Source organism: Natrix helvetica, assembly GCF_964273705.1.
Source record: "Natrix helvetica genome assembly, chromosome: 14".
Taxonomy (NCBI): domain Eukaryota; kingdom Metazoa; phylum Chordata; class Lepidosauria; order Squamata; family Natricidae; genus Natrix; species Natrix helvetica.
Window position 1 is genome coordinate 3,935,167 of NC_138564.1, and position 14,482 is coordinate 3,949,648.

The 14,482-nt window shown below is 48.6% G+C and overlaps 2 protein-coding genes across 5 annotated transcripts in view; both read right to left on the minus strand.

The window, feature by feature from the left end:
• Window positions 1-5,840, minus strand: part of SCARB1 (scavenger receptor class B member 1) — a 62,773-nt gene extending 56,933 nt beyond the window's left edge. For 3 of the 4 annotated variants that reach the window (XM_081966920.1, XM_081966921.1, XM_081966918.1), the window contains exon 1: window positions 5,511-5,840. In XM_081966920.1, coding sequence (XP_081823046.1) covers window positions 5,511-5,657 — 147 coding nt within the window. In that variant the 5' untranslated portion in view covers window positions 5,658-5,840. The remainder of the gene's footprint in view (window positions 1-5,510) is intronic. The other variant, XM_081966919.1, reaches the window with a different exon arrangement.
• A 1,883-nt stretch (window positions 5,841-7,723) lies between these two features.
• On the minus strand, window positions 7,724-9,987 carry UBB (ubiquitin B). The gene is made up of 2 exons (XM_081966398.1): window positions 9,834-9,987; window positions 7,724-8,726 (listed from the first exon to the last, which is right to left on the minus strand). The coding sequence occupies exon 2, from the start codon at window positions 8,713-8,715 to the stop codon at window positions 7,798-7,800; it is 918 nt and encodes a 305-aa protein (XP_081822524.1). The 5' UTR covers window positions 8,716-8,726; window positions 9,834-9,987; the 3' UTR covers window positions 7,724-7,797.
• Between the last annotated feature and the right edge of the window lie 4,495 nt (window positions 9,988-14,482).

Below are 14,482 nucleotides of genomic sequence, written 5' to 3' on the forward strand. Positions count from 1 at the left end.
AACAGGGAATGTGCCTCCATCCCCGAGGGAGATACACCTGGTGGGACCCAGAAGAAGGGCCTTCTCCGTGGTGGCCCCCTCTCTCTGGAACATCACCCCCCCCCAGAGATTAGAATGGCCCCCAAACTTCCAGAAGGCACTGAAGGTTCTGCCAGTGGGCTTGGGGAACCCAGAGTGGGATGGAGCCCACTCAATGGCTCGTGTGATCTGCTGTTGCTGGGGTGGGGTGAATGGGAGATGGCGGGTTGATTTTGTTATATTGTACTGTATTAATTTATTTGATTCTTCTTGTTAGTTTTTATTGTTTTAAATGTGGTTATATATTCTGTAAGCCGCCTTGAGTCGCCATGGGTAAGTAGGCGGCAATATAAATTCAATCAATCAATCATTAGGTAATATAATATATAAATTCAATCAATCAATCATTGCACATATGTATGCTAGTCGTTCCTGGCTCTAGGGGGCGGTGCTCATCTCCGTTTCAAAGCCAAAGAGCCAGCGCTGTCCGAAGACGTCTCCGTGGTCCTGTGGCCGGCATGACTCAATGCCAAATGCACACGGAACGCTGTTCCCTTCCCACCAAAAGTGGTTCCTATTTTTCTACTTGCATTTTTTACGTGCTTTCCAACTGCTAGGTTGGCAGAAGCTGGGAGAAGAAGCTGGGAGCTCACTCTGTTATGCGGCACTAGGGATTCGAACCGCCGAATTGCCAACCTTTCTGATCGACAAGCTCAGCGTCTTCGCCACTGCACCACCTGTACCCTATACCTAATCAATCATTAGGGGTGCTTTAAGTCAGGGGTCTCCAACCTTGGCAACTTGAAGACTTGTGAACTTTGGGAGTTGAAGTCCACAAGTCTTCAAGTTGCCAAGGTTGGAGACCCCTGCTTTAAGTAGTCTCAAATCATAACCACAGTTCTGTTAAGTCTCTGACAGATTCTTTCCAATGGGAGAACAATTTAGAAGTTGCTTTGCTCCGAGTTTAGACTGCAAGATCCTTGCAAAATAGGAGCCTTTTTTTAAAAAAAATAATCTTGCAACTGATTTTGGCGTTAAGCCGAAAGCTTAGAAAAACTCTGGAAGAGCCGGTAAAAGAAAGTTTGCAGGAAAACTGGTGGAATGAAGTGGTGTGACCTCGAGAAAAAAGTTTGGACCACTGTTAGATTAACTCCAACTTAGGAAGGGTGGGTGAGGAAGAAACTCAATACTGATCTTCTTTGGTATCTTCTTCAGCGAGTAGCGGTCCCCTTTCAAGATTCTGTTATTATAACTTGCAACAAGAGTTCCAGGTAATCCCTACATAAATTGTAAGTGAAGACTATGGAGAGGATGCACAAAGGTTTTGTAACCAATCGACAGACTGTATGTAACTGGAAGATGGTTTTAATGTTTGATGTTTATCTGTGCTTGTTTGTTAAAAAAATAAAATATATATAAAAAGAGTTCCAGGTAATCTTTGTGGTGACTTTTCCATGATCTGGCTTTCCTCGAAGGGGTGATATCAGAGTAGGACGTGCTGTGGCCCTAAGGTCAACCCCCTGGTGCTCTTTGTACAGAAGTTGTTCTTTTCAAACAAGAGAACAGCCACTCGTGATAAGCACCGGACAAAGTCTGTGCGACTGAGTGTAGCTTTGTTGACAACAGAGAACAGCGATAAAGACCTTGACTGCTCTTTAAAAACTCAGAGGCCAAAGTTAAATGATTACTTTCCCAACCACAGAGAGAAAAAAGCTCAACCAATTAAGCAATCAACCCATGAAACAGAAGTTGCCTTCAGAGGTTGTGGGAGCTTCATCCCTAGAGGCTTTCAAGAAGAGACTGGACTGCCATCGGTCAAGAATGGTGTAGGGTCTCCTGCTTGGGCAGGGGGTTGGGCTAGATGACCTACAAGGTCCCTTGTAACTCTGTTAATCTGAATCTATCTAAGATGATCAAAGGCCTGGAGACTAAAACATGAAGAACGGTTGCAGGAACTGGGCATGGCTAGTCTAGGGAAGAGAAGGACCAGGGGAGACAGGAGAGCAGACTTCCAATACTTGAGGGGCTGCCACAGAGAGGAGGGGGGGGGGGTCAAGCTATTCTCCAAAGCACCTGAAGGCCAGGCAAGGAAGAATGGATGGAACCTGAACAAGGAGAGATTCAACCTAGGAGGAGGAATTTCCTGACAGAGACAGCAATCCACCAATGGAACAGAAGTTGCCTTCAGATGTTGTGGTAGCTTTATCACTGGAAGCTTTCAAGGAGACTGGAGTGCCATCGGTCAGAAATGAGCCCTCTGTGTGGGCACACACGTTGTTGCCAGCTGCTCTTCTGCTGGAGCGCCAGAAAATGGCCTGAAAAATGGCCAAATCCAGGCTGTTTTGGGGCCATTTTCAGGCCGGTTTTTGGCGATTTTGGGGGCCAAAAAACCCCCTGAAAACAGCCAAAAAACAGGCATGCATGTGCCGGCCAGCTGGTCTTCAGATTTCCTTACATTCCAGTTTGGGCACTCAGAGACAAAAAGGTTCACCATCCTGGGTATAGGGTCTCATTCTTAGCCGGGGAATTGGATTACATGATATACAAGGTCCCTTCCAACTCTGTTCCTATTTAAAACCAGGCTACAGAGGAAGGAAAAAGCTCGATTTATTCCCAAGGTTTCTTGAAATACATTTGCATGTTTGCAAATTATTCAGTCACCGCAGGTAGCATATACCTGAACGGCTGCAAGGGTTAAGAATAACAGTGCCTAACTGAGATAAGGGGAGCAAAGGGGGAGAAGGGTGGGGTCTGAAGTTCTTTAATTAAACTTTCTTTTGTTACCGGTTGTGTATTGCCAACTGGGACACTTCAGGTTTTGCAAATTTAAGAGGAAGGTTGCATGGCCTGGAGGGAAAGAGTGGCTGACTAAAATATGAAAGCACAGAGGTGTTATGAATGGGTTTGTCCTCCTGCCTTGATCTGTTCAGTCTGTCGTATGCCGCAGACTAAATCTGGTGCAGGTTAAATCCCTCTGTAATCTACCAAATCCAGCAGAGAGAAGAGATCAAAGCAAAATAAAAATAATCAACCCTGTTAGTTTAGACGCCCTCGGAATGGGCGAGCGAGATTTCCTTCCTGGGTTTTGAACTCTGAATCTGCTTTTTGGTTGCATCGGCAAAAAAACAAACAAACTAAGCACTGTAACAAACGCAGATATTGTGTTTCCAACATGGATGACAGAAGCAGGGAGAAATTGGATTTCAAGAGGGCTGGATGCAGTTTGGAAATCTGTTTTGAGAAGCAAAGTCCGTCTTTCCCATTCTGCCAGGAAAAACTAACAACAGAACTTGGGCAAAGCTGCTATTCCTTGCATGCAATTCCATGGGTTCAACCGTAATTTTGGCAGAGAGGCTAAGTCCTGAACGTACGAGCATTTGTGTGGAGTCTGCTTAAGTTCAGCGGGAAAGAAAAAAGGGACTTACGACCGGTCCTCGCATTTATGACTGTGGCGGCATGCCGGAGTTGCACGATCAAACTTCAGGGGCTTGGCAGGGATTTGCAAGGCAATTACAGCATCCCGGGATTGCCAATTGCAATCTTCCCAGCCAGCAAAATCCACGGGGGAAGCCAGATTCACTTAACAACTATGTGTTTCACTTAACAACTTCAGCAATTCATCGTGGCAAAATGGATGTAAATTTGGATGTGACCCCCCTTGCAAATATTTTTTTTTCTTTCTCCACCTGCACTTCTTATGCATAAAATAAATTAAAATAATTTGGTATGGCTAATCTAGAGAAAAGGAAGACTGGGGTGGGGGGACGTGTTTTAGCAGTATTCCAGTATTTGAAGAGCTGCCCCAAAGAAAAGGTTGTCTTCTAAAGCCCCTGAAGGCAAGACAATAAATAATGGAGGGAAACTAACCAAGGAGAGAAGCAACCAAGAACTAAACAGAAACTTCCTAACAGGGAGGACAATTAACCAGTGGGAACAACTTGCCTCCAGAATGTTGTAAGTGATCCAACACTGGAGTTTTTTAAAAAGCAACCGGACGACCATTTGTCTGAAAGGGTATAGGGATTCCTGCCCGAGTAGGGGGTTGGACTAGAAGACCTCCAAGGTCCCTTCCAACTCTGTTATTCTGTAAGCTTCTGGGGAGGGATGTAGAGCAGGAAGTTGAGAAAACGTTCTAGTCTATCGACTTTGATGAAAAGAAGGACTAAGGGTGACATGATAGCAGCGTTACAATATTTGAGGAGTTGCCACAAAGAAGAGGGAGTCAAATTATTCTACAAAGCACCAGAGGGCAGGAGAAGAAACAATGAGTGAAAACTAATCAAGGAGAGAAGCAACCTGGAATTAAGGAGAAGCTAACCTAACAATGAGGGCAATTAACCTGTGGAACAGAAGTTGCCTCCAGAAGTTGTGTGGTTCCTCAAACACTGGAGACTTTTAAGAAGACGTTGAATACACAACAAAGGCCCAGACAGGAGATGAAAAAGGCAATACGTTGCATGAAATAATATTTTCACCACCTTCGAACCACAAGTTCTAATGGAGAAAAGGTTTGGGAAGCGTCTGGTGTGTGTTTGTGGGTGCCCTGCCTCTCTCCGAAGCCTCCAGACTCTGAACTGACCTGTTTTTAAAAAAGAAATTCCTGAATTTGAGAGCGGAGGAGACGGAAAGGCGGAAAAAAAAGCTTTACCAGCAGCCAAAGCAGAATTTACCCATCTTTGCAAAGACAGAAAAACAACATTTAGCCAAGGATAAACCAAACTCAGATGGCAAAGGAGTCCTCCTAGCCTAGCTAGTAGGAGTGGTGGGAAGAGAACCTAGAGGAAAGGACTGGGAGAAAGGAAAAAAAGAAAGGAGGGAAGGAAGGAAGGAAGGAAGGAAGAGGGAGGGATAGAAAGAGAAAGAGAGAGAAAGAGAGAGAGAAAGAGAGAGAATGAAAAAAGAGAGAAGCAGAGAGAGGAAGAGAGAAAGAAAAAGAGACACAGAGACAGAGAGACAGAAAGAAAGAGAGAGTGAGAGACAGAGAAAGAAAAAGAGAGAAAGAAAGAGAGAGACAGAGAGAAAGAAAGAGAGAGACAGAGAAAAGAGAGAGAGAGAAAGAAAGAGACAGTCAGAGAGAAAGAAATAGAGTGAGGGACAGAGGAAAAGAGACAGAGAAAAGAGAGAAAGAAAGAAAGAAAGAAAGAAAGAAAGAAAGAAAGAAAGAAAGAGACAGAGAGAAAGAAAGAAAGAGACAGAGAGAAAGAGACAGAGACAGAGAAAAGAGAGAGAGAGAGAGAAAAAAAAAACACACGCACAGAGAAGGAACCGGGCCGGAAGGGGAAAAAAGTTTGCAGGTCTTAAATCCCAATACGGGATTTTTTTTTAAATTAAAGCTTTTGGTTGTCGGTCTGTTCTAGCCCTGCCCACGGCCGGCAGCCCCGTTCCCCCTTGGGCGCCTCTTGCGAAGGTCCGCGAGCCCAGGCGCGGCAGAGCCTCCCCTCCTCGGGGCAGTCTATCTGAGGGGGGGAGCCCCTCCGCCTGAGCGCCCTTACCTTGACCACCTGCTGCCGCAAGAGGCCCGGCATGGTCTGCAGCAGGACCAGCCCGAAGCCCAGGCACAGCAAGCCCAGAACGGCCAGCGCGGCCGCCGTCCCGCAGCGCTGCCCGCAGCCGCCCTTGGTGCTCTCGCCCCTCGCCATGGCCGGCCTGCCAGCCCCGCCGCCGCCGCCCTTGCGCTGCGCTCCGTGCCATGCCCGCCGCGGGGGCTCTTGACGGGCGCCGCTGACCGCCCCGCCACTCCCCGCCCGCCCCGGCAGCCAACGGCGGCAAGAGGGAGGCGCCCGGCTGCGCTGAGCGGGCGGACTCGCCGCTGCTGCTGCTGCTGTTGCCTCCGCCCCGCGGGGACGGGCTGGGCGGTGGGAGGGAGGGGGAGGGAGGGGCGGTGGGCTCTGGAAGCGGGTGGTGGCGAGGGAGACTCCCGCCCTGCTGCCACCTCTCCCCTGGCCCCTCGTGGTCTTGCGCGGGGAGGGAGAGAGGAGTTGGGAAGGGGAGGGGAGGGAGGAAAGAGGGAGAACGGGGAAGGAAGGAAGGAAGGAGTTGGGAATGGATAAAACGGAAAGGAGAATGGGGAGGGAGGAAAAATGGAAGGAGATGGGGATGAGAGGAAGGAAAGAAAGAAGGAGTTGGGAATGGATAGAAGGGAAAGGAGGGAGGAAGGAGAATGGGGAGGGAGGAAAAATGGAAGGAGATGGGGATGAGAGGAAGGAGAGAAAGGAAGGAAGGAGTTGGGGGTGAGAGGAAGGAGAGGAGGAAGAATGGGGAGGGAGGAAAGAAGGAATAGAGTTGAGGATGAGAGGAAGGCAGGGATGGAAGGGAAGAAGGTGGCAAATGGGGAGGGAGAGAAGAATGAGAAGGAAAGAAGGAAGGAGCTGGGAATGGATGGAACAGGAGGAAAGGAATGGGAAAGAAGGAATGAGAAGAGTTGGGGATGAAAAGAAGGAAAAGGGAGTTGGGAATGGATGGAAAGGGTTGAAGGAGGGCAGAGTGCGTTTTGAGGCTCTCCCATCCTGACTCAGCCACGTGAAGCCCCATCCCTTTCCAACTCCATCTGGCACTTCCAGGTGCTGCACAGGTTTGCTCCAGGCGCACCTCCCACCTTGGGAGAAGAGACGCCCCACCGGAGATTCTGGTTCTGTCCAGCAGGGATTGGGGCTCCTCTCCAAGGAATCAGCCTGCACAACTCCCCCTTCTATCACTCCATGAACTAATTAGGTAGCGTAGAACTAGTTGCAACAGAATACAGACCAGCCTTGAACTTGGGTTTCCTTGCAAATGTTTGCATCGGGAGAAGGGAAAGGGATGAGCAGGGACTGTGCATCCTCCGTGCAGAGCTGGGTAGCTTTCTTGCAGATGTTTCATTACCCAACTAGATCACATCAGGGCTGCAAGGGTGTGGAGGCGGCCTGTGGCAACCTGGGTGCTCTCCGACTTGGTGGTTCACAGGTGCTTTATTGGCAGAGGTGGGTTTCATAGTAGTTTACCAATGGGTCACTGCACCTGCTCATCTTGTGAGCAAGGACACTTGCCTGTGAGAGCGCATGCATTCCGTGCACGCTTTCCTCAGAGAGCTTTGAAAACTGACTAAATAGGACAGCATAGCCAGGTTGGGTGGCTAGGCCCACCGGCAGGTTGCCATTACTGGTTCACCCAAAAAGGTCCAAACCAGCTAAATACCAGCTGTTTATTAGACTAGGAAATCACAGTAGAGGTTACTCAGGGTTATATCTAGTGATACTAAGGAATCCACATTTAAACAGATCCATTACAGGAACTATAATTCTTTATTGGCCAAGTGTGATTGGTCTTCTGTGCATAAGCTCTCTGTGCAAGGCTAGAAATGTAAAGGAAACTTAAGATTCTTTACCCTTAATTGCATTAAGTCACTCAAGCCCCCCAAATTAACAGTGGTGCCAGATAAAGTCTTACCACTTCCTATCCTCTTTGCAACTCATATATCATCCTAGGTCTCTGGGGCCAAAGCAAAGGCCTTCAGGCCTTGTTATTTTACATGTAATGGCAATCTCTGAGTCATAGTTTACTTGCTTAGCACAAGTGACTAACATCATTTGCTAAGCTTTGACAAAGCATCTTAAATCTAGCCACCTTCCCTCTGCCCCATTTTGTAAATGAGCATTTTCATTCCACCCTCATTGCTCTAAGTTGTTTATACTTTGTACACAACAATTCAAATAATTTATCAAGACAATTGGGAATCCCAACAGCTTTATTGAAACAAAGTGCAGTGAAGTTTACTTCAACAGTTGTAAGCAAGCAGAAAGTTTAAAAACCACCCCTCAGACGCAGCACAAGATGGAGGGTAGACTCCTTCTGGATATTGTAGTCAGACAGAGTGCGGCCGTCTTCCAGCTGTTTGCCAGCAAAGATCAGCCTCTGTTGGTCGGGAGGAATGCCTTCCTTGTCTTGGATCTTAGCCTTGACATTCTCAATGGTGTCACTGGGCTCCACCTCTAAGGTAATTGTCTTCCCTGTCAAGGTCTTGACAAAGATCTGCATGCCACCCCTCAGACGCAGGACAAGATGGAGGGTGGACTCCTTCTGGATGTTGTAGTCGGAGAGGGTGCGGCCATCTTCCAGCTGTTTGCCAGCAAAGATCAGCCTCTGTTGGTCGGGAGGAATGCCTTCTTTATCCTGGATTTTGGCCTTGACATTCTCAATGGTGTCACTGGGCTCCACCTCTAAGGTAATTGTCTTCCCTGTCAAGGTCTTGACAAAGATCTGCATGCCACCCCTCAGACGCAGGACAAGATGGAGGGTAGACTCCTTCTGGATGTTGTAGTCGGAGAGAGTGCGGCCATCTTCTAATTGCTTCCCTGCAAAGATCAATCTCTGCTGGTCAGGAGGAATGCCTTCCTTGTCTTGGATCTTAGCCTTGACATTTTCAATGGTGTCACTGGGCTCCACCTCTAAGGTAATTGTCTTCCCTGTCAAGGTCTTGACAAAGATCTGCATGCCACCTCTCAGACGCAGGACAAGATGGAGGGTGGACTCCTTCTGGATGTTGTAGTCAGAGAGTGTGCGGCCATCTTCCAGCTGTTTGCCAGCGAAGATCAATCTCTGCTGGTCAGGAGGAATGCCTTCCTTGTCTTGAATCTTAGCCTTGACATTCTCAATGGTGTCACTGGGCTCCACCTCTAGGGTGATGGTTTTCCCGGTCAAGGTCTTCACAAAGATCTGCATTTTCTCTGCAACTGGGAAGAAGGGAAACGGGGACAGGAAACCACACCAATCCAGTTAGCAACTACCTCAATTGTGCTTAAAGAACTCCTTTTTTCAATGTCAAAGGTGTAACTGTTTACATTTGACTTAAACCAGACCTCTCCAAACCTGGCAACTTGTAAGCTTCTGGCTGGCTGAGGAATTCTGGGAATTGAATCCCACAAGTTTTAAAAGGGGCCAAGTCTGGAGGATCCTTGATTTAAACACAACAGGACCTCTATTGCTTGATTTAAAAACTCCACAACAGGACCTCCATTGCTTCTTTCCTTATTGTACAATCCCTAGATTCCTACTGCTGGAGCTGGAACACACACACACACCCAACCCCGTTAAACCAATGCACCCAGCAGGAATGCTGCCTGTCTGTGGTGGCTACGTGTTCTTTCGTGGGAGGTCCTGAAAAGCAACCTGCCCACCTTCCAAGAATGTTTTTTTTCAACATGTCGCGGAGGCCACGACTAGATGACCTTCGCAACCCCTCCTCCCAGACTGCTTTTACGCCTTCCCGAAGTGCATTGGCTCCCATCCCCTACCAACCCACCGCCCTTGCTTCCCCAAAATCTGGTAAGGCCCGTAGGGAGAAGGGGCTGCAGCCCCCGCCCCGCCCCCCTTCCCCCACGTACGTCGCTTCCGGAACCGACTCAAAAGAGCAGCGCGAAAGAGAAAGCGCGCGTGCGCACTGGATGACTTTGGCTGGGGGGCGGAGTTACAGACGCGCCACGTCAGAATGAAGACGTCACAAGCGAGTGGGCGGGGACTCGCTGATTCTTCCCTATCCAGCTACCGGGGCGGCCATTTTGGGTCGCGGCTGAATAAGCCGTTAGGGCCTTTCTCTCCCCTCCGCTTTAATTAAAAATAGCATTTCCCCCGCCTCTCACAACCAAAGCCGTCACGAAGGGACAACCTGTGAAAATCCGCGCTTCCCTCCTACACGGTTTCTGCCCCCCCCCCAGAAAGAATCCCCCCCCCTTTCCAAATAAGGCTCATTCAAGGAATGTTAACCCTCCCTCAGACCGAATTTAATAAAGAATGTAAGAAAAAAATACCACTATAAGACAAATGTAACGATAAAGGCTTACGGCGGAGCTCGAGTGGGCCCTAGCAGACAGCAACAAATTCACACAAGCAAGAGGCGACTTGTTCTAACTGCGTAACCCGCCGCGGCGACCTTTTATATAGGCGTCGCACGTGGATCGCTCCGCCAACGGAAAGCGATGGATTATTTTTCATTCGAGCGCACGAGGTCTCCTTTTAGCCAATAGGGACGCGGGAAGTCAGAAGGGGCATGCGCAGGAAGTCCGTCCCGCCTTCTCTGGAATGGAACGGCGGAAGGATAAAAAGGTTCGAAGTGCGGTGAGAATAGAAACCAGACTGTTGAATGGAAGAGAGGGAGAGAACCGCTTGGAAGGAAAACCTGGAGTGGAGTTTTTGGCTAAGACGGAATGGACGGATAGGAAAAGAAGAAATAAATAAAAGAGTTAAAGCTAATTGCAAGATTTCTCCATATAATATTATTTTCTCAACCTTGGTCAATTGCTTAAAAGGGGTGGACTTCCACTCCCAGAATTCCTCCAGCCAGCTTGCCGCTGGAGGAGCAACATTTGCTGGCTAGGGAATTCTGGGAATGGAAGCCTCTTAAAATGGGGGTTGGACGAATTGCCAAATTTGGGCAAAATTGCAACCTGTCCAACTTCTTTTCTCCAGCAAGGCCAGAGTTTTCCCATCAATCGAGTCTGCAAAAGGAGGTTGCCCCCCCCATTGCAATTTTTCTACTTAAATCCTCCTTGGAGGGTTCTACTGCATTAATGCATATCAAAATAAAATCTGCGACGTTTCCCAACTCGCCTCCCAGGATATTTTGCAAACGAAAAAGGCCTTTGCTTTTCAAAAAATTAAAATTAAAAAAAAAAACTATTAGGCCTCCCCGTCGGGGAATCGAACCCCGGTCTCCCGCGTGACAGGCGGGGATACTTACCACTATACTAACGAGGAGGAGCCCTGCCAAGAGTTTCCAGGCACCCCTCTTGGAGATCATGCAGAGTCAACATCTGAATCACCGTAGGCCTCTTTTACACGTTTCCTAGGCAAGAAATCTTGCTGCAAGAGAAAAGAGATCAGCAACAGCAGCCCATTGTAAACCCCAAAAGTGCTCCCCCCCCCCAAGAGGCAACTGGACTGTCTGGTTTTTTCTTTTGAAGACATTTCGCTTTTCATCCATGCAGCTTCTTCAACTCTCACTTGGATGGTGGTGGAATGGAAGAGTTTATATTCCTTGAAGACAGCCGGTCATTTGCATCCTTTTGAAGCACTTGGAGGTTTCCCTGTGTCTTCAGGGTCCCCTGAGTGGTGCAAATGGTTCCTGGAGTTTGCAATTTCTCTCTCTCTGGGAATCCATTCCTATTGGTGCTAAACCTCTAAGTAGCCTCAAGGACCCTCTAAAAGGATGAAAATGACCAGCTGTCTGCAAGGAGCATCAATCCTTCCCTTTCCTACCATCCACTCAGAACTGAAGATGCTTCTTGGAGAAGAAGCGAAACCTCTTCAAAAGAAAAAGAATAGGAAGTCCAGTTGCCTCCTGAAAAAATAAGGACCTTTGGCTGAACCATGACTTGGGGCACTGAGAATCTCTACAGACTTTCAGCTCCTGAAACTTTGCGTGCTTTGCAACACACAAAACACACACACACACACACACACACACACAAAGGGCTACACCCCTTTTTCCGTCTTCTTTTCGGGGGCCGCACAAAAAGAAGCGTTTTGCAACATAACAGACAGCCCCCCCCCCTTTTAAAAAAAAAAGCCTCTGCCGAAACCCGGGATCGAACCAGGGACCTTTAGATCTTCAGTCTAACGCTCTCCCAACTGAGCTATTTCGGCTGATGTCATCCTGGCTCTTCGTCCTCCCTTTCAAGGCTCGGCAAGGCCCTCCCCCTCCCTACTTTTTATTTTGCAAATTGCAACCAGCCCCAATGCATTAACTGCTCCCCACTTTTCTTCAGTAGAGGCTCCCCTGCATTCGCCCTCCTGCCCCACCCTGAAGCCTCTGCCGTTAGCAGTGTGGAGGAGGGTTAGATTAGCCTCCCTCCAACTCTGGTCAGCTGGGGGGGCAGGAAACCTGTAGCCTTTCCCCCCTGTCAGTCTCTGGGGAAGAGGCAGGGTGGCAGGGTGTAGTTGTTGTTTTAATCCGCGGCGTTGTGTCCGTTTTATTGTGAGCTGCCCCGTGTCACCTGCCTGAGATGGAGAGGTGTATCAAACGAAGGAAGGAAGGAAGGAAGGAGAGAGAGAGAGAAAGGATGGAAGGAAGGAAGGAGAAAGAGAGAGAGAGAGGAAGGATGAAAGGAAGGGGAGAGAGGGGGGGAGGGAGAGGGAGAGAGAGGGAGGATGGAAGGAAGGAAGGAGAGAGAGAGGATGGAAGGAAGGAAGGAGAGAGAGAGGAAAGATGGAAGGAAGGAGAGAGAGGATGGAAGGATGGAAGGAAGGAAGAAGAGAGTGAGAGAGAGAGAGAGGAAGGATGGAAGGGGAGAGAGGGAGAGAGAGGGAGGATGGAAGGAAGGAATGAGCCTAAGATGCAAAAGTCAGAGAATCCAATCAAGGAGTCATAAAAATGTTTTCCTGGGCTGGGATGAAAGGAAAAGAAAGCATGTGTTTTGTTGGTTGGGTCTTTAATTTTCCTTCTAATTCTTCTAAAAAAAAAATCTTTGAGCCTCCCCGTCGGGGAATCGAACCCCGGTCTCCCGCGTGACAGGCGGGGATACTTACCACTATACTAACGAGGAAGAGCTCGGGCGCTGCTTTCCGAAAGAGGCCAGTTAAGCAGAGAATGTGTTGATCCCGAACTCCTCCTTTCCTTCCTTCCTTCCTTTTGTTCCTTTTCTTTCTCCTTTTCTGTCTTTCTTTTTCTGTCTTTCTTTTTGTTCCCCCTCCCTTCCTCCATGCCATTTCTTTTTCCTGCCTTCCCTCTCTCCTCCCTTCCTTTCTTTCTCTCTTCTTCCTCCCTTTCTCTTCCGCTCCCTCTCTTCACATTCCTCTCTCTCCCTGCCTTCTTTTCACTTTCTCTCTAACATCTTCCTCCTGCTCTCCTTCCCTCTCTTTCCATCTCTCCCTTCCTCCCTTCCTTCATTCCTTCCTTCCTTTCCCTTTCTCTCTAACTTCTTCCTCCCTCCCTCTTTCTCCCCATCTCTCTCTCTCTTTCTTTCCTTCCTTCCTTTCCCTTTCTCTCTAACTTCTTCCTCCTTTCCTCTTCCCCTCCCTCTCTCTTCCCATCTCTCTCTCTTCCTTCCTTTCCCTTTCTCTCTAACTTCTTCCTCCCTCCCTCTTTCTTCCCATCCCTCTCTCTCTTTCTTTCTTTCCTTCCTTCCCCTTTCTCTCTAACTTCTTCCTCTCTTCCTCTTCCCCTCCCTCTCTCTTCCCCTCCCTCTCTTCCTCCCTCCCTCCCCCCCTCTCTTCCCATCTCTCCCTTCCTTCTTTCCTCCCTTCCTTTCCTCTCTAACCTCTTCCTCCCTCCCTCTCTCTTCCCATCTCTCTCTCTCTCTTTCCTTCCTTCCTTCCCTCCCTTCCCCCTCTTCTTTCTTTCCTATAAAACCAAATCCTAAACTAAAATTGTGCATCTTCCTTTGGCTTTCCTGCTCCCCAAACGGGCCGCTGCCCCCAAAGAGGAAGCTAACCCCCCCCAAAGCAGCCCCAAGTCCTGGACCCCCCCCCCCCCAAAAAAGTTGCAGCTGTACCTGAGTAGCCTTCTTCTTCTTCTTCTCCTTTCCCAGAGACCCCCAAAATGGAGGAAGGGGGTGCAGGAGAAAGGCCTCCCCCCTTCCTTGGGTGGGTGGCAGCCTCAAGGCTTAAGAGCCGACTGAGGAGGAGGCGCTTCTGCCTGCAGGGAAGAAAGTTGCACGACAAAAGAAGGGAAAAAAAGAAAACATTTTTGGAAGGAGGAAGGGGAAAAAAAAGAGGAAAAAGAATTGAATTGCTTTGTATTTCCCGCTGGAACCCTCCGTGCCAGGAAGGGGATGTAGCTCAGTGGTAGAGCGCATGCTTTGCATGTATGAGGCCCCGGGTTCAATCCCCGGCATCTCCACGTTTTTTCCACCCCCATTCGGTGTATTTGCAATACAGCGAGTCCTCGACTTCCGACTACAAGAGAGCCCCACATTTCTGCGGTTAAGCCTGACGTTGGTCAGCTTTGTCCCATTTTACGACCTTTCTTGCCGCAGTTGTTAAGTGAATCACTGCCATTGATAAATTAGCAACCCGGTTGTTAAGTGAATCTGGCTTCCCTATTGACTTTGCTTGTCAGGTTGCAAAAGGGGATTGCACAACCCCAGGACCCTGCAACCGTCATAAATATGAGCCAGTTGCCAACGGTCTGGATTTGGATCATGTGCTGTTGTAACTGTTGTTAAGTGTGAAAGACAGTCATAAGTCATTTTCAATGCCATTGTAACTTTGGCCACTAAATGAATTGTTTTACGTGGAGGAGCGCCTGCATTTTACATTTCAGGGTAATTTGGTGTCCTGGAAGCTTCCTGCGTGACCCGATTCTGCCTCTAGTCCTCAACCCAGCCTACCTTGCAGAGTTGTTGTGAAAACAAAACATGACCTGTTAAGGGAATCCTTGCAGTGGATAAAGTTGGCAACCCGGTTGTTAAGCGAATCTAGCTTCCCCCATGGACTTTATTTGTCAGAAGGTCGCAAAAGGGGATCCCGTGACCCTGGGGACACAGCAACGGTC